This window comes from Frieseomelitta varia, unplaced genomic scaffold, assembly GCF_011392965.1.
Source record: "Frieseomelitta varia isolate USP_RPSP 00005682 unplaced genomic scaffold, Fvar_1.2 scaffold_791, whole genome shotgun sequence".
Taxonomy (NCBI): Eukaryota; Metazoa; Arthropoda; class Insecta; order Hymenoptera; family Apidae; genus Frieseomelitta; species Frieseomelitta varia.
The window spans coordinates 374,455-401,748 of NW_025110580.1; the positions used below are offsets into that span (position 1 = coordinate 374,455).

Here is a 27,294-nt window from a genome sequence, read left to right on the forward strand (position 1 = left end):
AGCTTGATAAAAGAAAAACAGGAGGATGAACAGAGCCGCGAACGGTATACGACCGAGTGGAAAACCGCTGGAACACGCTGCAGGGTAGCAACTTCCACGGAACAGGTTTCGCATTCTTCGAAAAGGTTGGTCGCGGCGATAGTCGCAAAAATCACCGGATGCGGACGCGGAATTTGGCATTAATTCGCGGCGGGACGTGTATTCGATGGCCAAGGGCCATCGCGGCCTGGCGTGAATCCCGCATATAATTTCCGCGCGGCGAGCTCCGCCGAAGAACGATGGTACGCGAGCCGCGGAATAAGTAGTATCGGTGAAATATGGTCCCGACGGAAGCGTTTTTACCGGCGCGCTCTTTATGCGCGCCGGAGACTGCCAAAATTCCTCCGTTTCTCCACATGGCTGCGCAGAGCACATCAGCCCGAGGTCCCGAGCTTCCAAGCTCGTGCACGCTTGTCAAAGCGGAGGCTTTCGGCCGCTACCGACAGCGAAGAAAAAGGGTTACTCCCGGTGCTTGGCGAGCCCCGTTCGACCATGAACACGTCTGTTTGATAGATTTTATTAGTGCGCGGGTTTCAGCGGTCGCAGCTTAGCGGGCCTTCCATCGAAGTATTTTACGGGAAGAAGTGTAACTTTCTGGGAAAGCTGGCACGGCTCGGATGGAATTTTTTAGTCGTTTCGAGTAGATCAAAAATCGATAGTCAATGCTCCTTCCGATGTTTAGAGGTGTAGTTAGAGTAACTTTAAAGGGCTTATTCAACACACTGATAACTCTGGAATCTATGAAGTATTTCTAACGTGCTAAAAAGTGAATGTTCTCTTAGTCCCCTCGTATAATAATTTTGAAGTTATTATGTTACAAAAATCAAGTTTTTATATATAACCTTGCGATGACTCTACCTGTCGAGCAAAGTAAGTATGAAGCACGACTTCATTTGGAAACGAATGTCAATCGTAAATCGTTCACCAAGGCGACTCAATCGTTATCAAACATCGCTCACTGCTGCTACGAGGAATTCCTATAATCTGAATCTAACGAGACTTGGAACTTGACTAATCGTGAGTGCAGTCTGCCGCCGCGAACGTGCGTTGTTCCTCAAGCTCCGTTCTGAGAGGAGAAAGGATCGGTCTAATCGATGTTTAACGATTTCAGACACAGCCGAGAGCTCCGAGAGTGGTAGTGGACGCGGACTTTCGTGCACCGGGGAATTTTTGCGGCTAGTTAGGATTTCAGGCGCGAAACGGCGATTCGTTTCCCGGAAATGCTCGCGAATATCGAGAATTCAACGAGGGTGCGCGGTTACGCGATTGAATACGATTATGGAGGCACACCTTGGAGGTTGATTTATGACACCACCTAGGGACGTTCTACCTTGTCTTTAATATTGTTCCGACTCACGTGCCAGACATCTGTAGTTGCTGGAAAATATCTTGGCGACAGGCTTCGCAACGGATCTTTCAGATTTCCGAGTAAACGTCGCGATCGAAGATTTAGATCACGGACAAGGGGCGTGACGACTTCGTAATAGTGAGTTTCATGCTTCGTCAACTTGACTATTCGTACGTGTCGTTATCATCACTGTGATTTTCCGACGAATTAAAGTTTCAACGAATACGCGCGTTCCTGCTCGAAAATCTTTGAATGCCTCTAGAAACGTTACTCGTAACTCGTAACTCGTAACTCGCCATATTAAAGACTGGAACTTTTCTCTTTAAAACTTGCTGTACGATTTCATTTCATGTTATTTTATTCTTCGCCACTTGATTGAACTCTGAACATCAGGATTAAACAACGAAATGTTGAGATTTCTTGTAAACTCTAATATTCAAAATTCGATAAAGTGGCGAGAAAAAAAATCGCACGGCAACTTTCAAAGCGGGGATTTCACACTTTCAAGACCATGGTAGATCTAGTTACGAAAAAAATTGTTTTCAAACGTCGAATTTTTACAACTTTCGAGAACAAAATCTCTCTCTTTGCTGAGAAAGAAACGAACTCAGGATTGTCAAACCAATCTAATCTCAACAGTTTACGTCGAACAGACGCGTGCAAGGTATCACGACCACGGGAATGGAAAATTATTTGTTAGGATGCGCCAGGTAATGAAAATCGGTAGTACGAGCGAACGTATCATGGTCATAAATTCTTGATTAATGACCAACGCCGGAATGATTTATCGCGGACGTGCTCAATGCACTCGCCAGTGCAATCTTCCAGCAAAACCAGAAGTTACACGGAGAAGCAGTTACCGACGTCGCGGTTATTTTCCGCCTTAGAACCCGCGTCGGAATCGAGGGAGGAAGGTGCATGGCCGGAAGGGGGATGCAACAAAAGCTCGGGCAGCGATGAGCATTGATTACTTATCGATTGTTTGCGCGCAGCGGGCTATTCGCCGGTCGAAAATCGCGGTTTCTTATCTTCGCCGCTCCCCCCTCTCCTGCCGCCATCCCTTTACCATCCGAACCTAATTTTCTCGACCGTCTATCGTCCGATATTCTGTACCGCAGAAAATAAGCAGCCTCGGTTGCGCGCCAACCTACCCCTCGGATCTGATATAGTTACGTGGGTGTATACACCGACGAACGATTCGGCGAGACTAGTATGCTTTATCTCGAATTAGCCGCGCGGAAACGAGCAACCACGAGAAGGTTTAAGGCGAACTCCTTCTTTGCGAAAAGATTAAAGCTTGTAATAATAAGCTTGGTTACTCCACTTTGCGACAACCATTAAGTTCCTTAAGTGGAATAAAATTCGGTAAGTGTTCCGTCGCTGTCAGTTGTTTCTGAACATTACGAAAGCTATTCATAATACGAAAGTTAGCACAGAGAATTATTTGTCTCCGTAGTTTTTTTTTTAAATACCAGGTTTACTTTTTTGAACAAGCTAACTGTATATTTTAGGATTTTAAAGGAAGATGAATCCAAAGTTTTTCCCATTAGCATGGCACAGTATCACTTAAATGTACAGCCGTGCTAAACGAGCATTCCCAGCCGTCATCTGATTTGTAGAAAATCTTCACCCGCGTTCCTAAATGCGATTAAAACTATCACATTCGGAACTGGGAGGTGTCCGAAGCCTTCCACGGTGAACCGGAAGAAAAGACGAGGGCCGTGGATTTGCAATTGAAATGTGCTAATCAAGTTACGAGACGGAGGTCATTCGTTCGAAAGGTTTCTTGCTTAATTAAGTCGTAATTTTGCATCCTTGGAATCGAAGCGCGAAACGATGGGTACGGGAGAAAGGGGGAGAAAGAGGAGGACGAGAACCGAGAGGAGCTGTCGACTCTCGTGAAACTTCTTTCGTCTCGTTTGCTTCGCTCCGCGCTCGACGTCGATGACGTTCGAAGGATGAAAAAAAAAAAGCCAGTTCACTTAATGGAGAGAGTAATTAAACACCATTCAAGGAGAGAAGATTCAAAAAAAAAAAAAGAAAAAAGAAAGAATCTGCTTGCGTGAATGAAAAAAAAAAAGAAAAGAGGGGAAAAAGACGAGGAAAAGAGAACGCGACGCTGGGAAATCGCGTAAAAACGTCGACGGATATTAACAAAGTGTGCAACGTCAGCAGCTGGATTGTGGTTGACCAGGACACGGACAACTGAAGCTTTTCGCGTGCTTCGCAGCTTTTAGTGGAGTTCTCATACGCGGAATAGGTGGGAACAGTTGAATTTGCACTTTGGCCTTGCGGACACGAGACGTTTGCTGTTTTAACAGCGGGAGAAGGACGGCGCAAAGTGGCGCCAGAACGGAAGCCAGAATTAGAATTAAGGGCCACCACAACGAGTTCGCTACCACAATGGATTATGACGACTCGCGTGTACCGTCCTCACGCTAAACTTATCAACGTAGCGAAGGGAAAAAAATCCGCTTGTTTCCAAAAACAGTGTGCCGGACTAGCGAATTTTCGCGCGATTAACGATACGATGGAATCGTGCGCGGCGATGCCTCGAGGATTAAACTGGAGAAATATCGGCGCAATATCCGTGCTCTTTGAACCGGTTCCAAGCTTAAAGTGGCCACCGCGCCTGAAAGTTTACGCGACGCTTCGACATCCGAGATCGTAAATTACATGCAAAGTCGAATGCGCGTCGCGCGTCGCCGTCATCGTGCGCGAGAAAGCGCCGTTTTCTTCAGGATCGTTTGGAAAAACAGACGGAAGGGGGACGCTTTGAGACGCGGGCGTCTCGAGTTCACCTCGCGAGAACTTTCTGTAAATCGAACGTTCCGCGAAACTTTCTGCAGCGCTCACGATTTTCGGAGGAATTTGAAACTTTCCCCGGAGAGAACCGGAGACCTTAACGATCCTTGGAGGACCGGGTTACCTAATACACATCGTCGAAAGCACTCCTTACGTCGTGCTAAATCTAATTCCGAGGAACGAACGATTCTTCTTAATCACCTACTGATCCACCGGAATTTCTCCTCTGTGAATTATCGAGAGAAAACAATCTTCTCCTCTCCGAAAAGGGAACCATTATTCACCTGGTCTATTACGCGAACGGCAATTTTTAATTATGAATCAAGTCTCGAAGATCCTCGCTCAACCAGACAAGTTAAATTCGAAGAAGAATTAAAAATTCTCCAATAAAAGATCAAAGAAATATCTTTGCACACCAAGTGCGGAAAACTTATCGTATTTTTCACCTGCGATCTTTAACCGCATTAACAACTGATAGCACTGAAAAACCTTCTCTAATCGACGAAAACCGAGAAAGGATCGAGAAGAAGAACGTCGGAGGGAATAAATATCAGGATCGATCTGATCTTAACGAGGTCACAAGAGAGTGGTGGAGAGGGCGTATCTTTCATCCAGATCAAGACGCCACCGCACGAAATCTGGAACCGCCGTTCGAAATTCCAATAGTTCCTTAAGGGATAAAGTACTAGTACCTGGGGAACGGAAGAGGATAGAGCAGAACGAACATTTTAATTTCGCGGGAATCATATTCACGAGCTGGATCGGAACCGAGTTCTGGCAGAGGTTCGTGGGAGGTGGGTGCACGGCCAGACCCCGCTGCTCGATGGCCACGGCAATTCCATTTGTCCCATTCCGAAGCGAAATAGCTTATAATGTCGAAATAAAACGTCTCGCGGTGCTTCACGATCGCCGAAAGTCACGGCGCGGCCGAAAGATCGCTGCGGGATATGGAAATCTCCCAGTCCCCGCCGATCCTCTGGCACGGCGATTCGATTTTGCGGATCGCGTACTCCTCGCCGCTGCGCTTCTTAACGACACGTTAGTTACGCCATCGCCGCGCGATTTCTCGCAATTTAACCGCAGCTTTGTCCCGAAATCGTTGGACCACGGCTCCACGATCCACAGATCTCATGTGTTACGGATCAATTTGCCGGCTGAAGGAAAAGTTATGCCACGAATCTAATTACCACGGTATGGTGAATTATGTACAGAATGTAGAGGTATAGAGAGATGCAGTCAAGTTTTAGTGAAGTTTGAAAGCACGTTCGTTTCGATCGATCCGATAATATTTAATGACGTGTAATAGATTCTTCTAAACTCTGACTGCAGCTTCTCAAATCTTGCGATTTCTCTTTGTATAATAAAATTTATAAAGTTACAAAGTGCGACTTGAAGAACAATCAAACGACGATATCGATGACACACATACCTATGTAATTCTGACAAGTGTCACCGACAAATAAAACCACACGAAACTGATAAATTACACTATAAAATAACATTATATTTTCAATATAAATGACATTTTACAATCTTCCGAGACGTACCGCTTTAATTACCCAGGCACTGAACGCCGTTCCTAACGTAATAAAAAAGATATTCTCCGGCGGAATAAAAACGGTAGATTTGCAGTTCTTTTATCCGTTCCGGGGAAGCGGAGTTTTCCAGCCGGTTTTCGCTTAATCCACGAATCAATGAACAATCTTGCCTCGGCGTGGATTCACCGTCTGCAAGACAATCGCGGAAGGAGGATCGATGCATAGGTAGAGACGCGATGGAACAGACGTCGCGTTCCAAGAGAAAGAACTGTTCTACGTGGCTTCTCGCGAGCCTCCTCCTCGTACGCTTCTGCTCTCGGTCTGATGTTCATTCGCCCTGTGTCCCTTGAGACAATGCGATGCGCTCGATTGTTTCACCCGGAGATTGTGAAACATGAGAAACTAGCTCGGCTACAGAGAGGCCAGAGAAAAAAGAGAATATACGTCCCGGACGAATCGCTGTCAGAAGATGGAAGAATTCTCGCCTACTGTCTCTTGCCTGTCTCGTTCTCTATTCCCCGCGTTCATTCGATTCGAAACAATCTGACCAGCCAGGATTCTTTCGTTTGGCATTTGCATTCTCCGAATTATTTCATTTCCATATACAGGAGGTTATCGAACACAGGAAATCGAACGTGAATTTGATGACCCAGCCGGTGAATTCGAAAGACCCAGCCCAGGTCAAAGCTAAAATCAATTTCGAATCAGGCAAGCCGGTGTAAACGTGTCACATCTCATCGAGTGCCGCTTCACGAATTGTTTACCGAATTGATCTCCGGATCAAAATCGAATCGTCGGAGCCAAAACGCTTTGGATCGCATTAAGCGAGGCTCCGCCGCGCTTTAGAAATTGTTGCACAGCCAAACTGGCAGCCTGTTCCTCCCCGATTGGAACTGTAAATTGCGTTCTCGACAAAGTTTGCACCGTCAACGAGGAACACTTTGCCTGAATAGCTTTAATTAAAAATCTCCTATTAATACGCTTTCGCGCTCGATCGTCCCGCGCTTCAAATTGATAATACGCGATCTCGTCCAGTCGACCTGTGTTTTTCAACTAAAAAACAAAAAAAAAACAAGATAGAAAACATCATGAATCGAACGTTCTCTGTGGCTTGACGAACTCGTGAATTGATCTCTTTTTTTTTTTGTTTGAAATTTCACAAAAAAAATGCACATATGAACAAGTTTCCTGCGCGCCGTTCTCCTTTTTTTTTTTATTTTTATTCACCAGCGAAAACTGAAGGATTTATAATTAGAAAACTGGCAAACGACGGTTTTCACAACGTTTTATTGTGTGAAAATAAACATTGAAATATTTTCATCTGTTTGATATATCTTATTATGACGTTTCGCTTTTACAATGGATATAAAAATATGTGGAATTTTTTGATTCATCTCATTTTTTAATGTGCATACATTAATAATCAATGTAACGATATATTAATGGCAAAAAGTTGCTTGATTTATTTCAATTGATTTATTTATATTATTAAATTATTAGCCATTAATCCTACATTCAATATCTTGATTCGAATTATACATTTATCAAAGAAGAATTAACGAACAACTTGGGTCAGACAATTACGTTATTACACTATAATTAATTTTATGGATATTATCATTACTATAATATTACCATTTGTAATTTAATTTACAACTTTGTAACATTAATTTATTATCAATAATCTAAAAATCATAAACCATATTCTCATGCTCTCTAAAGTTTGATCATCTTTTTCTCCTCTCCCTATCTGTTTTCCTTTCTCTCATTTTCTTTTCCTCATTTTCAATCACATCATCATCTTTATTGCCTCTTCAAATATCCCACATTAAAGTGTATAAACTCATGCCCTGTCAATGTTCCGCCGGCGAAACGTTTTACCATGTAAGAATATCGAACGAGAATCCTGGTTCTAAAGTTCGAGAACCCCTGTCGAACAATTTTCTTAACTCAGGCGAGCCAGTTTCCGAGCCCGGTTCTCGATTTATTTTCCTTTTCCATCACGGCGAAAAAAGAAAAAGGGAGAAAAAAAAAAGAAAAAAAATATGTTTTCCTATCGATGCTAAACGATTTCCTATCGATGGCGATATGCAAATAATGCGGAATTTTTATACGCGCGCGCCGGTCATTTTTCATTCACACAGACAAAAGCTCGCCCGTGGCTCTCTTTCGGCCTGGTTCCACATCGCGCCCCCTTCCCTCCCGTCTACCAAAACGACGAAACTTCCGGTAGCTGTCGAACACGAAGATTTAAATATCGCCGCCGGACGGTCGAATTATTTCTCGATCGGGAAAATTTCGGAGAGTACGCGTGTAGAGCATCGGGGGCACGTTGTTCGGCTAATGCAAATTTCATCTAAACGACCGAGCGAATTATTATTTCAGCCGAATGTTTCAGCCGACGTAACTTCATTCCTACCGGAAAGACCCTCCGCGAGAATTTCTACCACGCTTCCCGCTTCTCTCCTTACTTCTTTCGCAACTTCGAATCTCTCAGTTCTACTAACATTCTCAAGCAGAGCAAAGTAGGTTTATTCGAGACACTTAAACTTCAACAGCTTAAAATTAATAACCGAACTTATTGTATAATGAAACCCAAACTTGTTTGATTAATAATCAAACTTGCTATTACAGAGGCACCGTCAGGCTTTCAACGTAGCGGCTAAAGAATAGGAAAATGTCCCGATGTTTCGGATATCTTGCGACAAACTGTGTTAAGCAACTTGCAGGGATAAGTAACATTCAAACGCCGTTGAATTATAATAATTGTAATTGAGAATCTTCGCCAGTTACAATGTAAATTACTCTAATTACTCTTCTGACTCAGAAACCCTAGATCACGCTAATTCTTGAAATAAAACCACTCATACTCTTCAACATCAAATCCTACATATTTCGTTCTTCAAATATCCCTGCTCTCCACCTAGAATTGCTCAATTTCTCCTGATCTCTCTCAACCTGAAACATCTCACTTCCAAAATGCAGTGTGGCCGTTCGATCGGAATTTGTTTTAATCTCCGCAATTCGTAATGATGCAATGAAAGACGCGCAAAGAAAGAGGAAATTATTCCCCGAGCGTAGGAAACAATTAAAGATTCCTCGTTTCGCGATAGAGGCTGGCCGTTAGCTGATCGACTCGCAGGAAATGGAGAAGTTTCGTTCCAGCGGTAAAGCAGAGGGATGGAAGAAGAAGAAGAAGAAGAAGTAGAAGAAAGGCGATCGTCTTCCAATTAACGTCACGTTTCCATTGGTATCGTTATCCTTATCGCTGGGCCACTTTCGAGGCCGTGAAACGATCGAGAAAAAGCCTCACGATCGCGCGTTACAACGGCGAGAAAGTTGAACCGGCGTTGCGCCGGCTACTTCTTATTCCACTTCCGCTTTGTTTTAGAGCAGCTCGGGGAATCGTAAAAGCCGCCGCTGTTTCCGGATGCGGCTGGCCATCTCTCTCTCTCTCTTCCGGTAAATCCGCGCCACGATCCCCGGGACAATAGGGGGATAGGAAAGTTCGCCGGGAACCGCCGGGCGAAACGATACCGACCATCGCGATCGTCGATCGCGATTACTCAAGACTGCTAAAAACTGCGATAAAGGCCGGCAGCAAGTAGCAACCTCTCGTATCCGAATTTGAATCGTATCACTGCGTGCATGTATTTTTGAAGAATTCTTTTTTTTCGATAAAAGAAGGACGTATTAAGACAGAGTGTTTCCGAGAACGTATAAAGACGAATCAATCCACTACAATTTCAGTCGTCGAATGAGAATGCAGAAGGAGAAAGACAAAAATCTATTGGACACGTTAATTTTTCCATTTTCTCGCGCACCAGTAACAAATAACTCATTTGCAAATTTACATAAGTATTTTAATCCGTGATTCTACCATTTATTTCTTCCGCACGTTCATTTGCATTCGCGTATATCGATATTAAAGTTTTTAATCGTATTTGAAGTTAATTACACCCAGAGGGATTTACTTTTTGAATTGAATTTTGAATTATACAGCCAATCGAGCGGAGACATTCGAACGCGCATAGAAGTTTTATCCATTGTTCTTGGCAAAATAACTCGTGTAAACATTTCGAAATTAAACAACTAAATTTGACATGGATTAATACAATTGTTGTTTCCTATACAGCACTGTAAGTCAATATAATCTCGGTAGTTTCAATCGAAACGAAACATTGGACGTAAGTAGCAACGATTGGCCGTCAAACAATTCGACTTTCGGCGAGCAACGTCTAATATTTCAAGCTTCTTGCGCACGCAGCAATTTCCGGAACAGCTCCATACGAGCTATTTGTCAACGCTTTATCTGGTCAATCTCGAGCGGAGAATTTAGTTTTTCCCCCAGAAAGCAAAAAAGACCATTTCCCCGGGCTGTTGATTGCATCGTCTGCGTTGTTTCTAGTACGAGAAAAGCTTTTCCAATCGCCAGTTGTAAGAATCTGTAATTTATTGATCTGATCGTTCAACCATTTTCGACACGATTGATAACCTTTTGAATCAAAGTTTCGATTTAAAAACAGCAGAGGAAAAAAGTCAAATACAACGATAGAAACAAGTCTTCCGAATTACATTAAATTCGTCGTCTTATCTTGTAACAACTGAAATATGAAACGGTTGTGATTTTAGCAGTTAGAACCTTCTTTTCAATTAGAAACATTCGCCAAACGTTCTACGTTGGAATAGCTTTTCCTATCAGGAAACTAGAACGGTAGTAGAGGAGTCAAACGAGGAAACCACCTCCACTTCTGATTATACACTTCTGCTACTATTGTTTCTGACAGGAAAATAGAATGACAATGAACTAACTAAACAAAAAAGAGCAATAGAACAATAAGGAAAAAGAATGTTGCTAACATTCGTTATAACGTCTTAGTACTCTGTATAATGTTAATAGGAATATAGAACGATAATGGAAGTGTTAAACAAGGAGAGCAATTGAAGGACACGAAATCATTACTAGCTTTAACAGTAACGTCTAGGTATCTTTGGTTCGATAATATTAGGAGTACAAGATAGTAGCAGAGGTATCTCTATGGACGAGATCAGCCAGCAGTTGATAAGAATTTCGAATAAAGTCACTGATATCACTATGTTATTCTGTTCTGGAACACCTTCTAAAGAAACGCAGAACACAACTGGATGTCTAATCTCCATCTCGTTAGCAATTTAAACACAAAGATATCGTTATCTTCATTATCGTTATTAATTTTTCGCAATTCTAAATACCAGAGAAATAAAAAGGATTCAAAAAAATTAATATTTTCCTAAACGTCACTCGTCCCTTCGAGTTCAAAAGTCACCTCTCTGTTTCTGGCAATTATAATTAATTATTAATCGTTTTAAAAACACCAGAGAAACGAAAGAAGTTTGGAAGCAGATTGATATTCCTCTCGATGACCGAAAATCATCCAATCACTTTTCCTCATTTGGCAGCGCTCATTCAATCATCTCCCAGTTTCTGTCCACAATTCTGTCGTACAAATCCACTTTCCGCGATGAAGCATCAACCGGAAGTTATAAATCAACCAACAGCAGCACCGACCCAGAAAACCGAAGAGCGATTCCCAGCGTCCGGCGACGCTCGAGGTCGCCGAGTAATTTCGTTTTATCTGGCAGTCCAATATCCAACTAAAACGATTCCTCTTTCCTCGGCCCTTCTGACAAGTCGAACAAAGACACGTAAGGATCGTATGTACATACGTAGGTGCTGGTCTGACGCGTGAGCATGATCTGTATCCGATCCACGTAACCGGAAGATCGTTTTTGTTTCGCGAATGTAAAAGTTAAATATGGCTAATTCGTCCTGACGTATTGTTGTCCGTGCGATAGTCCTAATTTCACGTAAATTCTCTGAAGGTTAATTTGATTTTCGAGCACTTCCACGATCGAGAACCTGCCCAACACCGCTTTGACTCTTGTTACGCGGTTGCGCCATAACTCTGACATAATACCACGTTCATACATAAACCGAAACCTCGACTGCAACTTCTACCTTCTTGTCTGGTCTTGCTTTTGATAGCAGTTATCGGCTTCCTGGTTTATTTGCACCTGACGTTGCACCCTGTGGAAACTTCGCTTCACTTGTGAACCAGCTACGTTGAAACCGGAATACCGACTAATCATGCCATAAATTCGCGAAAGGCTGAACAATCTCGCGATACGAACGATGCTAAGTGATTACAAAGCACCGGACGGCAAACGATTTGTAGGAATTAAGAAGAATTTCTTCTCCGAGGTCTCCATTCATGAGAACTCCGCGCGAGTTTATTCGCGAGGAACCGTAAACTGAGACAGAACCGGGTCACCACACGCCGCGCGATGACTCTGCGAAACTTCCGGTCACACAAGTTTCTGACACCGTGTCGCGGAAACTTGGGTTTCACCTTGAGGGAAATTTCGAACGTGCCACAGCAGCCGTGAATAGGGAATAAAAGGGTGGAAGCAAGAGAGTTGGGTGGCACAAGAGTCGGATGGAAAGAGACGTGTGTGTCTGGCCGACGAGCAACCACGGTCCGATAAATAGCGTCCTTTTGATAGTCCTGCCACGCTTTGAACGGTTCCATCGCTTTGTCTAGCCGCTATCAAATGAACTTGAGGGTCCGCGTAATAATTAGGCGGCACAGAGGGACAGGGGCCTAACTGCTAGTCTCAAAGTGGTCGTTACCGATATCAACGGCACGTTCCTGACAGAGCCAAAGCTACGAACGCCTAATCGTTCGATTGGTCGACGTGCTTTCAAAGGGGAGGGGGGTAAAGCGTGGCATAAATATCGACTGGCAGTGAACGCGATCACCTTGCCAAATATGATCACAATTCTCTTATTCAGTATTCTGAAACTGAAACGCGAAATATACGTCATTGGTGGAAATGATTGAAATATAATGGACAAATATAGATTTGGTAATAGAATTTAGGAGAACGTGTACCTATCAGGAATAATTGAAATCTTAAATTCACTGTGGAGATGAAATCTAATATTAGGAGATTCTAACTTGTTATAGAAGAGTGTGATGAAGAGAAATAATAGGTTTAATAATAGAATCTTCTATTTTATTCACTATCTTAAAAGATGGGACTTAGTGGTCTATATTAGAAGGAAACATAACGTAATAATGGGAATGATCGAAGGAAATCTTAAATACGGAAAACAAATACAGACTCAGGTGTAGTACATGTTTTGTGAACGTTATGGATATAGCTTTTAATACGGGATACTCTGATTTAACCGGTTTAATTGGGATCCCAATTATTCGAAACTCTGAACGCAATCGAAAAATTGGTTGTAAATAAATGCAAATTATCCGATTTTGTCGTGTTTTCCAAAGTGCACCGGCTCGGCGAATGGTTATGGGTACGAAAAAAACGATGCGGTACACACGTAAAGAGAATGCGAAAAAAGAAAAAAAGAAAATAACACAGTCATGAAACAGCCGTTTACCCAACAGAATGAAACTCGACTGGACGTCGTTTACATTCGTTTTCGCCATTTTTTTTTTTTTTTTTTTTTTGCCTCTTTATCAATTCGATAAGTTTTACCTCGAATAATGTGCATGGAAACGTATTTCATTGAAAGCATCCCTCTCGATGAAAGTCCGATCGCGAAATGATCAAGCTGATTCTCGTGAAAGCACGGCGCCGCTCCAACTTCCGCCCATAAAAATACATTTCGCCCGATCCGGCGGGAGCTTAAAAAGCGCGTAAACAATAAACTGCGTTGTGTATAAATAGTCGGCTAATAATCAAGCCAAAGGCAGACAGAAACTTCGATCGAACTTCCATAAAAGAAGTTTTCCGCGCACGAAACTTTCCGAACGAAGGCTCGCAGGTTGCGCGTTTTCCTCTCTCCTATTATTGATGAAACGAAGTTTCACCGGCTGATATTCGAAATGTTTCCTGGCCAGCCTTTTCCCAACAGCCGATCTGTTTGCATTTGCAAGCCCCAATGGAGTACGCGAAACTACGCAGAGAACACCTGCCGTTTATTCCTCCACAAGAGTAAAATTATTCCGTTTTATTCTCCTTTCTTCGTTTCACATTTTTCCAACCTCGCAGCAAGAAAGTTGCTTACGTTTTCCGAACCTTCGAACTAACAAAGATAAAGTTCCAACAACCAACGTTACGCCCGCGAGGTATCACGTTTTGATTGATTGTATCGAAAATTTGCTTGGAACTTCGCATTTCTCTAACTTTAAAGCATCGTCGAGTTTTTGGTGGGTCCGAGTTGCTTTCATTTCGACTTATCCGACGTAGGTACGCTATTTCCGGCCTTGCCAGGCTGAGGATTCGAGGATAAACTGATAGAAGCTCGTTTAAGCGGAACTACAGAGCGTTTATTTGCTCGGCGAGATATTCTTTATGGAAATTTCTGTGCGAACGCGTATCCTTCTGACAGAATTTTCACAAAGTACAGTTGGTTAAGTACGTATACATAGTAGAGCACGCTTTTCGCGTCTCTCTCACGCTTGGTAGATTCAAATTGTTCTATTAGACGAGAGCGGTACTTTAAACAGCCGAAAGTCTCGAAAAACACAATCACACATCGACACGCAAAGTTCACCATACGAATAGCGATCATAGTTTGCTACGATCCAGTCCGAATTGAACACATCGAGACCCACACGTGACATGGAACAAATTTGAAAATTCGCTCGTAATTTAGAAATTTCGTGATTCCGTCGTACGCGAGGAAAAGTTAGATCCACCTAAATCTAATTCCGACATTGCATCGATCGTCCATGTGCATTTTCATTTTCCATTTTGCTCTCGAGATCATAGCAAACTGAAAATGAGCGGTGGAATTTCGGTCGGAGAAGTAATAACTCGTGCAATCTCTTTTTATTACGTATGACACGATACATATAGAATAGGGCAATAACTCGGAATGTCTCTATCGTTTCAAATATTCCCGATAAAATTTTTACGCTAAGAGAAATATTGTGAAAACGTCTTTTCGACGTTTCAAGACGTGTCAAGTTTCAAGATTCACATTCCTATAATACTACAATTTCGCGCCATTCCTTTTACAACGGTCTATATAATATCACATAACCAGAAAGTTATCATCCCACCCTGTAGGTGCTGAACAAATATATACCTTTATATATATATATATATATTCGAACATTTCTCAATCACTCGTAACTCACGGATGTAAAAATTTAGAGAAACAACACATATAGTCTCCGCAACGTGTGCAGATAAAACACTCGCTGATGCTCCACCTTAACAACTAGAAAGATTGACACATAGTTTCCGCAAGATATATAAGATATATCTTTTCGCTTGAAAATTTGATAGCGGCACATCAGTATTCGATTAACGACAGTATAAACGATGCGTCAGACAACATTTTGATTGTATTCTCAGCGTAGTATACTTAACGACTAGACGTACGAATCTTTGGTATGGGTACAATAACAGCATCAAAAATACATATACACGTCGAAAATTGATCGTTTCGTCCTAGATAATCGGAATGCTATCGTATCACAACTTTTGGCGGATGAACAGAGACCAAAAACATGACGATATTGAACACGTTGTGCGTACAACAGTTAACAGGTAGATCACATTATCGCGAAGAAGTGTGAAAGATATACGACACGTCGAAGGTACATGTCGGTTCTTCATCAAACATTCAGTTTTGTACCGAGGGAAGCAGTTAATGGAAGACGACAGTGTGCGCGTGAATACGGGAAACAACGCGAATCCTTTCTCAGAATACAACGATGCACGAACATTGTGATAACATACAAGGTACAATTCCTCTTTTTTTTTTTTTGCGAATGCATAAATAAACTATCGGTCATCCCGATTGGAAATTCTTCTAACAGAGGTACGCCGACTTTCGAATTTGTATCAGTGCTCCGAAATTTGTACATCATAGATATTTTACCATGAACAGGCGTAAGTAGTATTATCCTGTGACATTTAAACGACCGTGGAGATTCAAGTGCGAGTCAGTCGGGGCCACGTTGTTAGCTGAATAAAGCACAAGCTCATTATTCAGCTACGCTACACGTAAGAACAGTGTCAGCAATAGCAGGAAGTACTCGGAGGCGATGTGTCGCGCTCGTGGCATCGTAACACTCTTTGGTGAGGTAGCAGTGATTTATCCACGCTGGTCTCCATCCTGCGCATCACCCGGTCCAAAAGTATCTCCACGGCGCGTGCCACATTCTGGCCTGTGGCTGCACTCGTTTCCAAATAGACCAAGCTGAGGAGTATAGCACAGATTCTTTATCTTTTTCTATAATCTAGATTCTTTGCAGTTCACACTGTTTCAGGCTTCCACGTGTGTTTTAAACAATCTCACGAATATCATAAATCATACCGTAGCGAATTTACGCACAGACATCTCTGGAAGTTTCGAATAGTATAAACTGCAATTTCGTCCTATGTAATTATCTCCTTTGATTATATCAATGAAACAATGAACAAACACAACTGGAGGTTAAATAAAACGACTGGAAGATGATACCAATCAGACGAGAGGATCTGGTTTTGGGAATTGCTATGAGGGAAGAATGTGAACTGGAAATTTATATTCTATTTGGTTTTCAGAATGGGAAGTAAAAAGGAAGACAAATGGAATAACACTGAGTTAATCGCAGTAGCTGATAAGGAACGTAATAAATGACGTGTACTATGTTATTTACCCATGCTTCTCCGCTAATTCCCGTGCCTTATGTTCACTAACAACACGTTTGTCTTCGAGATCGGATTTGTTTCCACAGAGAATTATGTCTGGATCTTCGCAATATGCGTGAGTCTACATGTGTACAAACATGAATTAACGATCAAACAAAGGAATCGAGATTCAACGAGAAACAGAAACGTGCCACGATGCAAAATACAAAGAGCTTGCAACTAACTCTGATGATGAAACAAACTCTAATCCATATTCTTTTACGATAACATATTTGAAAAAAAAGACAACACAGTAAATTTATGAACAAAACTCTTCTCCTTCCAATTAAAAATGTGCATTAACACACAGTGCATGACTTTACTGTATTTCTTCAATTAGAATTTTCTTCCTTTTCAAGAATGAAATTTGATATTTCAAATGATATTTCAAAAATTCTTGCCAATTTTTCTAGACAAATCGGTATTCAATATTCATAACTTGATTAGGAATGAATTTCATTAAGGTATAATTTCGATAATAAAAAAAATCGGTAGATATTCAAATTAAGGCGCCATATCCTTTCGATCCTTGCGATATCACACGCAGCACGTTAACGATCATATTAATTATCGATATACAATTATAAATTAATTACACAGTGCAAATTTCTTAATTGAGTAATTTCTGCATTTAATTGATAAATCCTAGTGAAATCGAACGATAGTTTGAGTCCTACATGTAAATATATGTAAATACACAAGAAATATATATTAGTAAAAAAAATACTATTTACTACTATAAACTACTATCTACTATCTACAATTTGTTTACAATTATTACTCAACAAACATGCAAAATAAAATACATTTCATGTTCTAAATTCCCATGCACAATCCACTAATTCTATTCTAAAATCAAAAATTTTTGCACTACATCCTTAATTTACATCATGCGATATACATGTATGAAATTATCATCACACATAAAACCAACTAAAATTTTGATATTTCTAATAGATCATCTGCATTCATAGGAAAATTAACTCAAATGATCGTTCATTGCATAATTTTTACAGTAATAATGTTAAAAAATAATGAGTACCCTAAGCTGCTCCAGCCAATTTCTTACTTCAAGAAAAGATAGCTCATTGGTCAGATCAAAAATTAGTAAGAAACCCATGGAATCCCGGTAAAAGGCTGTAGTTAGACTTCTGAACCTAGATATTAATGGCATTGCAGCAATTGCATCAAATTTACCATTGCTCTATTATGAAAAGTAATTGCTAAACTTTATAATTAATGTTCTTTTCATATCATTATATCAACAGATGTAAGAAATTCTAAATATTTCATAAGGCACACAAAAAGCCTTGTTTGGTATGCATCATTACTATAAAGTACAAGTTCTAAAACGTATTATTATAGCAAATGTTACCGCTCTTGACCAGCTGTGTCCCACAGCTGCAAATGCACACGTTGAGTTCTACCATTCGCTGTCTGGTATATCTGTAATAGTTAATGACTCTGGCTTATAAATGATACCATATGTGTCTTAAAAGCATTTATATATGAATTCATAGTTTGACCTACATATACCAAGATGTTTTAAATAAATGAAATTTATGTAAAACTCAACGAAAACAACTTGTTCATTAAATAATAAATGATATAAGGTAAGTAACAAGGTAATCAATAGTAAAATAATCTCTTACCACGCGTTTTTCCTTAAAGTCAATGCCAACAGTAGATATAAAACGAGATTCGAACGTGCCATCGGTATACTGATATAGAAAACTAGTTTTGCCAACTCCAGAATTTCCCAAGGCCAAGAATTTAATGAGATAATCGTATTCCATCGTTGCGTATTAATGATTGACGGGTTGTGACACTTCTATCGTGAATCTTTGTTAAAACAGACACTTCGATACAAAATTTTATTGACCGTTTTTATCATGACTCAAACTCCGAAAAATATGTGACTTTCGCACGATTACGTTTAATTTCGAGATGATCGCTACAAACTAGGAGACATGTGCGACATTAGACACCTGTTGCCTACGTATACAATTTTCAAAAGGTTCGCGCGTTTCGAAACAAAGCACTCGGTATATAATAAAACTCGATGTTATGAACTTTACTGTTCCATAATCAAAAATAAAGAGAGGAAACACGTACAAATCAACACCTCATTGAAAATTAAGGACTATACTGAACCTCGTTCACAGTGACGTATGACAGGTGTGCATTGAATAACGGAATACTGCTGATAATTACAGTGGTACCAAAATTCACAAAGAAAATTCGGAAAAATATAATTTAATTTGATAAAGTAATTAAAACAATTGTAGTTCTTATATTTTTATTCAGCTTTATTTTTTTAAAACGAAAATCAACTTAAAAAATCATAAACACAAAATTATAGAAAGATTATGAACATAAAAAAATATTTTAATTTTTTTATGTTTTTACAGTCAAATAAATTATGTTCAAATTTACTATCCTAGTCTATTTTCTACATATCACATGTATGCGTGCAAGAAAATAATTTTTTTAATATAAAATGTAAGTTAAATAAATTTTATAATGTTGGTAATTACGATACGTCATATCCATAGAATAAACAAGAAAATGAATTTCTTTTTTCATGTAAAGATCGATGAATATAACAAAAATTAATGTTAATATTAAGCATTCGTTAATACAGTATGGTTTGTAAAACATATTTATTTTTTTCTATGTAAAATTCTGATCATATTTCCACATAACCTTATAATTACCTTCAGTTGTATTTGAAGATCATAATGTTAATCACTCATTTATAAAATTTGAACGGCATCTCCAACAGTAATAATTCCATCTTCTTTAGTTTCTTTGGTTAAATAAATACCAAATCTCATTTTTCCATGAAATTGTTCTGTAAGTGTACGTAGTGGTTCCACTGTCTTTTTACCAGTGAGTTGATCAATGCAAATCATTTGACATCTAGTGCATGGTCTAGTGACCTAAATATAATATTCCTTAATAAAAGAACTATAAAATCTCTGTTTGCATTTTTTTAAAAACATACCAGAAAACTATTTTCTCCTATATAAACATGTTTCCATTCTGTTTCTTCAAAAGCTTTACAACCATTTAATATCATATTTCCTCTAAACCTATGTATGATTGTATCTTTTTGAACTTCTTTATCAGATATTTTATCACTAAGCCATAGTACACTTGCCTCATTTATTAATAAATATTGAGCTTGACTAGAAAACGATAATTCGGGCTTAGTGCTTTCTGCAAAAAGAAAATGTGATATATAATAAAACTATTTTCATAGTTAAATATTCATAATTTTATGTTATAGAGCATACTTTTCTTTTTGTTATCATTATCATTTTGTCTTATAAGCCTCAAATTTGGAAGACCTAATGCTGAACTTAACCATTTAGAAACTTCTGAACCACAATCAATACCTTGTACTTTATGTCCACAAACTCTACTTTGACATATTGTTTCATTTGCAATGTTTGTAGAGCTATTATCTAAAGGAATTTCTATAGTAGACATTCCTAAAATATTTTTCAGTTATTAAATTGATCAATAAATACGTAAAATAATTCAAATTTTTACCTGGATAATGTAATTGCATGATTCCTTTGTCTTTAAATATTATTGGTTTTAACAAACAAAGATTAACATGTTGCTTTTGTGTTAAAGAAATACCAGAAGATGTAATAATCATCCACTCTCTATCATACTGTAAACCTTTTGAATTTAAATTCCAGGAACCTATTATCTTGTAGGCACCACATGATTTTATTGGGTATATGTACAATTGTTCTAAAGTACACTTCTTTTTAATTGAACCAGTATCCATTATTAGTCTAGAAACTGACAGTTTTATTTTTTCTAATGTATTTGTAAATTCATTTGCTTCGTTGTGTGTGATATAATTTGTTACATCTTTTGTATTTGCATCATGTTGATTATATTTTTTATGTAAAGCTGTTCTATAATCTAACCACCAATCTGGAATTTTGTTTATTGGTGATCCATCAACAAAACATTCTTTGATCATGAGTAATAAAGTTTCAATATCCTTGATTGTAGACATGTATCCAAATGAAACTCTAACAGCACCTGTTGGTTTTTCGTTTATCAAATCTGCAGAACCTCCACAAACATATCCAGCCTCATAATTCTGAAGAACTTCCTTATTTGATAATGCTAAATGTCTTTGGCATGCACCAGGATTGCAAAAACAACCCGTTCTTAGATGTATTTTGAACAAAGCTGCCATGTGTAAAATTTCCATATATCCTATATATTCACCATTGGACCGCATAAGATTAAAGGTAACAGTACCTCCTTGTATATCTTGATTATCATAAGCAGTATCAGAGTACAATGTTGTAACTGGTTTTCCATTGCTATGGTGAAGCATTAATAAAGATTTGTATAAAAATTTTGCAAGAGAAAATACATGTTTTGAAATTTTTTCCATAGTAATAAATGACAATATATCAAATCCATATTTCAAAGAAATTATAGAGAGAAATGGTACTGTACCATCTTCAAATCTGCAACAGAATATATATCAGTAAAAAGTAATGAGTTTAGGATATGATTACTGAATTTATACCTTTGGTGGAAAATTTTTCGTTTTATGTGAAACAATTCAGAGCTCAAAGTAACATCTATGGTACCACCACCATAATAAACTTTTTGAAGTGTACTTGCACTAGTATTTTTTACTAATAATGCACCAATTCCAGTAGGATAGCCAAACATTTTATAAAAAGATAAACAAACAAAGTCTGGTTTGTAGATAGATAAATCTAAGTCATTTGTTGATGCAAAACCAGCAGCATCAAGTAAGATATACCACTTTGTACATGTATCGGAAACAACACTAGATAAAACTCCATTATGTACATCTCTAATCCATGTTAAGGGATATTTTAGTCCAGAAAAATTACATTGCGCAGGATAAACAAAGAGTGAATTACTTTTGGCTGAATTATTCTGTTGTGGATAGAAATCCATAGAGTTTGAAGAATTGAAGATTTTAAAAGCATTATTATGAGCCAAACAAGTTATCTTTGCTCCTTTTTTATTAACAATTTCTCTCATACCAAGGACTGAAGTATGATTATCTTGTGTATAGACAAAGTGTCCTGAGACATCTTTTTCATCTTCATTAAAAAGAAACGTATCGGCTATTATCTTCAAGGATGCAGTTGCACTTGATGTGAAAATAATACTGTATTCATCAGTAGATGTATGAAAGTGATTCAGAATCCTGCAAAAAAGAAATTATCGTACTACATACTTGAGTAATTAACAGTACTATTTATCTTCAGAATGTCTTACTGATATCTCATACGCTCTATGATATCTTGAGTTACATTACTTGCAGTTCCAATAGAATGTGGATTAGCATAAAGTGAATTCTGTAAATCAAAAGCAATATTTTTTATTTGCAGATCAGAATATAATGTTGCTCCTGCATGATCCAAATAACATTCCTCTGAAAGATAAATGGCAGTATAAAAATACAAATTATAGCACAAAGATTATCTTCTTGAATGTATATCATACAGTTTGTGCAAAATTATGCACTTTGATTGCTTACCTTTAATTCTTGAAAAATTATTTTCGAGATTTTTTATGATTTCTTCATCATATACTTGCGTATACAATGGCATTGAATTTGTCGTATTTTCCATTTCGACTGTTTAATAATAATATGTAAAGTAACTGACAAGATCGACAATAATCTACATCATGTGCGTGCACGAAAACACTGACAAGAGAGTACTGCAGTAATGATTACCTAATAAGAATTCTAAGTACTGTGTTTTAGATTTCCTAGTTTTTAAGAGACTACGAAGAATTTCACGTAATTGTGCTGTTGTTGATAATTCATATCTATATTCAACTTTTAATTGTAACCAACAAATAGCTTGCACTATGTACATAATTATCATTTACAAAAGAAAAAACTACGTAAAAAGAAAATAAGATATACCAAAACTAGAAAATTGAAGTAAATAAACAAATCGTTTATCTAATTTAATTTATTCCACTAAAAATTTATAATGATAATTTCTCAATTTGTCATAGTTAATTGAATACATTATTAAGTTTTAAAAGGCAATTGTACAAATTGACAACGTAGATTTAAACATACATTTATATGTATATATATATATATATATATATATATATACACACATACATACACGACAGATTTATATCATTGATTATATAATATGATCGTTTACTAACATATCGTAGTATATATGGAATACAAAAGAGATACAACAACAGTTTGCACAATAGATTCATGTATAAATAGAGAGAGTAAGAATATATTCAATTAATTGAAAAGTAAAAGGAATTTATATATTAAATTAAATAATTACTGGACATCAAAAACGTTTAAAGATTGATTCTTCATGCGACGAGGTGGCCGAGTGGTTAAGGCGTTGGACTGCTAATCCAATGTGCTCTGCACGCGTGGGTTCGAATCCCATCCTCGTCGACATTTCTGTTTTGTTACTTTTTTAAAATCTTTCTTAATAATTTTTTTTATAATACATTAATATATTTATATTATTTATATAGAAAAATAGAAATAACAGTTGCGATAAATAAATAAATTATCTAATAAAAATTAATGGAAACGAAAGAACATAATTCTGAAACAAGACCATCCAAACCATCTTGGGGAAACGAAATTTCAAGACCGTCAGAATCGCTTGAATTAATAAATAAAAATATTTTCCACGTTTCTACTAGCAATTCTGAAGATGCTCAAACTGTATCAAGTAATTTATCAAATTAAATCTTTAATAATGTACACATGACGTTTTGTCTCATTATTTTAACGAAAATCATGCCACAGATTCAGCAAAAAATTTATCACCGATAGAAGAATATCTTCAAATGACTATGCGTCTCATTGCGAGTAAATCATTATCGCCTCGCACTTCTGTAATACTGGAGAATCTTTATGTCAAATACAAATTAAAGTGGGGTTATAATTCAAATACTGATATAAATCGAGAAGATATGATAAAAGTCATTGAATATTACGATGAATATAAAGAAACATTTGCACATCTGGAGAAAAAGAAAGGATCAGAAGAAAACTCATCAACGTCCAAAAAGGAACAGCTTGAAACGGAATCTCGTACATTAGTGAAGACGAAGATTCCCATGGAAGATACTGAATCACCTTGGTTCACTTTGCAAACAGTCCAGGACTCTTCGTTCGAACGACCTTGCTCAGAGATAATTCAGATCAACGATGTATTTTCTGATTTTTCCTTAGCCGATACAGGTCACGATAAAACAATGAAGGAGCTCGTCAGACAGTGGATGGCGAAAGAAGAGCGATTTTTGGTAATTGCTCCAGGTCAGAGTAAAAAAGATCCAGATCCTAGCGGAGAGAAGGAAAGAACGCATATTAAAGATCGATGGAAAAAAGTAAGCGTAAATAACAAACTGCTTGTAATAGAAAAAAATTATTTGACGACTTTCATTTTTTCTTTCACCATTCTTAGATACGGAAAATGTAAGAGTAGTTGAACAAGTTTTGATAGCAAAAAAATAGAAAGCTTGTTTTTTTGTTTTTTTTTTTTTTTGTTTTTTTGATTATGATATATTTTGATCATGATCAAAACTTGAAATTACATCATGACAGTTCAGTTCAGAATTGGCACCGTCACGCCTTTCAATTTCTAAACACAGAACTATTCGCTTGCGGATCTACATCGACTTTATCTAACAAGATCACAGACACATGGACGAAAATTGTAGAAAGAAACCGGTGGACATGCATGGCTTTATATGTCAGTATCACAATTTGGAGAAAGTGTGTCCTTGACAACTTGTACAATATCATGACCCGGCATTGGTATATGTACCATATTACATAAACGAAAGGAAGGCCAGGATATAAGGAGAAAAAAAAAAAATTAAATATCTTATGTGACGTAGCAGCATTCTTTTATGTAATGCGGAATAAACCTGAAATCGTGCAATTACGGCGTGACGTGCAATCACACAAATATCTTCACCGAAGTTATTATCTGTTACATGTCATTGGCAATATAACTTTTTTTGTTAATGAGCTGGATAAATATTCAACGAGACATCAAAAATTTCACCAAAATTTAATTTTATAATATAACAAAAATTTTTACAGAAGTTTCTTCTTTGAGATTATGTAAAAATATAATGCTTATAGAATTTGTGATCTTAATTGAATCTGATTCACCCCCACGTTTGTTGCTCCGCCTTCAATCTGGCTATCCTTCACTGCTTTCCTTCTTTCTTAATGATACCTTACAAAAAAAAAGTGTTATGGTACAGTTTCCCTCTCCCTTGTTCGACCATACCCAATCCCATTCGAAACAGTGGCACCCGAAATTCGATCGATCTCCCTGCAATCTTCGCTGTATATAAATACTGCGCCAAGTTTCGAATTCTGTCAGAACATAGCGACTCCTTCAAAAGCAAAATGGCATTCAAGGTAAGCTTCTTTGAACGTCCAGGTTACAGCGGTCTAACACTTTAAGTACAGCGTAATAAAACATAAAGTTTCCATGAGAGAGAATTCTTATTGAAGTTTTTGATCGCAAGGAAAAATCTTTATTGAAACAATTTATTGAGATAAATCATTTTTCTAAAAGTAGCTTTCGATTCATTGGTCTCTCCTTTGTTAAACTCCGAAGAAAAATTTCAACCAGACATAATCGTTTCACATCGAGCGATTTTTACATCAAATAATAAGATAATTTTCTTGCAGTTCATAGTACTCGCAGCCTTGTTGGCAATAGCCAGTGCCGGTGGTCCAGCTGCCTATGACATTGCGACGGCGTCTGGTGATTTCAGCAGCATCGGTTTCAGTCAGGAATCTACACAGAAAGGTCTCGGTGGTCAGAACGTGATTTCTTCTTACACAAAGTCCGATGACTCTGCTCACTCCTTAGTCCGCGTGAGCAGTCATAGCATCAGCAACGATGCTCTCCTCAACTACGACATCAGCCATACTTACGCTGCCCCGTACAGTTATGCTGCTGCAGCTCCTCTAATCGCCAAGACTGCAATCGCACCAGCTCCTCTTTTGGCCAAAACTTATGCTGCTCCAGTCGCTGCTACTCCTCTTCTGGCCAAGACTTATGCTGCTCCAGTCGCTGCTGCTCCTCTTCTGACCAAGACTTATGCCGCTCCTCTTCTGGCCAAGACTTACGCTGCACCTCTTTTGGCCAAGACCTACGCCGCTCCAGTCGCTGCTGCTCCTCTTTTAGCTAAGACTTATGCCGCTCCAGTCGCTGCTGCTCCTCTTTTGGCCAAGACTTATGCAGCTCCAGTCGCCGCTACTCCTCTACTTGCTAAGACGTATGCCGCTGCTGCTCCTCTGTCATACGCTGCACCGGCTGCTCCTCTGTCCTACGCTGCATCGGCTGCTCCTCTGTCCTACGCTGCATCGGCTGCTCCTCTGTCCTACGCTGCATCGGCTGCTCCTCTGTCCTATGCTGCACCGGCTGCTCCTCTCCTCGCTAAGAGCTATGGATATGCTTCCTACGTTCCAACCATTAATAAGATTGCACCAGCTCATGGATTCGCTGCTGCCTCCATCGCTCCAGCTCCTCTTCACTCTTATGCCGCCTCCAAAGCCTACGGATACGAGCACATACCATTTTCACACACCAGTTTTAGTGGTTTCGGTTCCAGCTATGCCTGGTAAAGCTGTGATTCCATACGTTAAGCTTTCCGGTTTTTTTTTTTTTTGAGAATGTAGATCTTGGTCTTACTTTAATTGAGTCTTTGGGATCTTAAATCTTTTGAACATAATTTCGAAGGTTTGACGATTCCAAAGATTAGGTATTTCTTCTTTAGTAAAATTTAATAATATATTACGACTATGTTTATGAATTTTATTGAAGATTGTGTTGTTTTTTGAGAATGATCAAGATGATCTATTAGTAACTGATGGATTAATAGAACCGGATTGAGACTTGTGGATAAAAGTTTCAACAATTTCATGTTATCAGGGCGGTAAAATTGAATTTGTTTAAACGATTCGTAGTAAGATATATGTGCATAAATAAATATAAACGATAAATCATTTTATTTATATTATACTTACTTTTTTTATATTCTGAAAAATTTTTCTACGAATTTCAATTCGAATTGGCAAATAAATTTTTGTTTTTTTCTTTTATACAATAATGTTGCTAATTTATTTTACCCCATTCCTCTGAAACAAAAATGATTGCATAATAATAATCCCGGTTTGATATTGCTGCTGTTTATTTATAAAAAAATATCGAATGAATATACCGTTCCCATTTGTTTTCCATTATTCCATTTAAAATAACAAATCTTCCTTATCGATATTAATTTACGCTTCTTTAATAAATAAAATGACGTAATTTTAATTGAATGATAAATCTCTGATTTATTTTTATTCAAACGTGAATTATAATTCGTTGCATCCGTTAAATTTTTGTTAATGCTCAATGCATTAGACTACATGTTGAACAATAAATTGCAAAATCCTGCTTGTTTTATGACCATTGTAAAATAGTATTTCTATAGAGAATGATAACAAAAGACCACAAAATAACAATGGAAGTGGATCGTGTTCAAATATCATTGTGCTTCGTGAAAAGACTTTCCCTATCATGTATTGACTGCAAGACATTTCCATTTTAAAGCCAACAGAACATTAGCATATAATGGATGGACCTTTGACAATCAAGTTCCACGAATTGAAATCGAGGACAAATTTTATGGAACTCCACTTTTACGAAACAATCGATTAATAGATCTACTTCTGGAAATTTCAATCCAAATTTCTCGAAAGGGACACGTTCTTTCAACTTTCTATTCCTTAATGTATTGTATACGATTCTTCAATATAAA

The 27,294-nt window shown here is 38.2% G+C and overlaps 3 protein-coding genes and 1 non-coding gene across 9 annotated transcripts; 2 read left to right on the forward strand and 2 right to left on the reverse strand.

Moving 5' to 3' along the window:
* Positions 1–14,044: 14,044 nt before the first annotated feature.
* LOC122535986 (ras-related protein Rab-27A) lies at positions 14,045–18,606 on the reverse strand. Its single transcript, XM_043667959.1, has 5 exons — positions 18,078–18,606; positions 17,801–17,871; positions 17,468–17,582; positions 16,395–16,507; positions 14,045–15,952 (listed from the first exon to the last, which is right to left on the reverse strand). The coding sequence occupies exons 1-5, from the start codon at positions 18,219–18,221 to the stop codon at positions 15,769–15,771; spliced, it is 627 nt and encodes a 208-aa protein (XP_043523894.1). The 5' UTR covers positions 18,222–18,606; the 3' UTR covers positions 14,045–15,768.
* A 465-nt stretch (positions 18,607–19,071) lies between these two features.
* Positions 19,072–22,137, reverse strand: LOC122535983 (molybdenum cofactor sulfurase 1). 3 transcript variants are annotated; one of them, XM_043667954.1, is made up of 7 exons: positions 21,989–22,137; positions 21,727–21,883; positions 20,996–21,655; positions 19,984–20,933; positions 19,725–19,922; positions 19,433–19,647; positions 19,072–19,367 (listed from the first exon to the last, which is right to left on the reverse strand). In XM_043667954.1, exons 1-7 carry the CDS (start codon positions 22,080–22,082, stop codon positions 19,182–19,184), a joined length of 2,460 nt encoding a protein of 819 aa, XP_043523889.1. In that variant the 5' UTR covers positions 22,083–22,137; the 3' UTR covers positions 19,072–19,181. The 3 variants fall into 3 exon arrangements, with proteins under 3 accessions (XP_043523889.1, XP_043523891.1, XP_043523890.1); XM_043667956.1 differs by lacking the exon at positions 21,989–22,137 and having other exon boundaries at positions 20,996–21,378; positions 21,489–21,655; positions 21,767–21,878; XM_043667955.1 differs by lacking the exon at positions 21,989–22,137 and having other exon boundaries at positions 21,767–21,878.
* On the forward strand, positions 20,582–26,486 carry LOC122535985 (cuticle protein 21.3-like). 4 transcript variants are annotated; one of them, XM_043667957.1, is made up of 3 exons: positions 20,586–20,708; positions 23,480–23,847; positions 25,172–26,486. In XM_043667957.1, exons 2-3 carry the CDS (start codon positions 23,578–23,580, stop codon positions 26,111–26,113), a joined length of 1,212 nt encoding a protein of 403 aa, XP_043523892.1. In that variant the 5' UTR covers positions 20,586–20,708; positions 23,480–23,577; the 3' UTR covers positions 26,114–26,486. The 4 variants fall into 4 exon arrangements, 2 of the variants coding, with proteins under 2 accessions (XP_043523892.1, XP_043523893.1); XR_006308309.1 differs by lacking the exons at positions 23,480–23,847; positions 25,172–26,486 and adding an exon at positions 21,840–22,205 and having other exon boundaries at positions 20,582–20,708; XR_006308310.1 differs by lacking the exons at positions 23,480–23,847; positions 25,172–26,486 and adding an exon at positions 22,984–23,434 and having other exon boundaries at positions 20,630–20,708.
* Positions 22,819–22,900, forward strand: Trnas-gcu. Its single transcript has one exon. It is a non-coding gene; the product is annotated as a tRNA-Ser (tRNA).
* Positions 26,487–27,294: the final 808 nt, after the last annotated feature.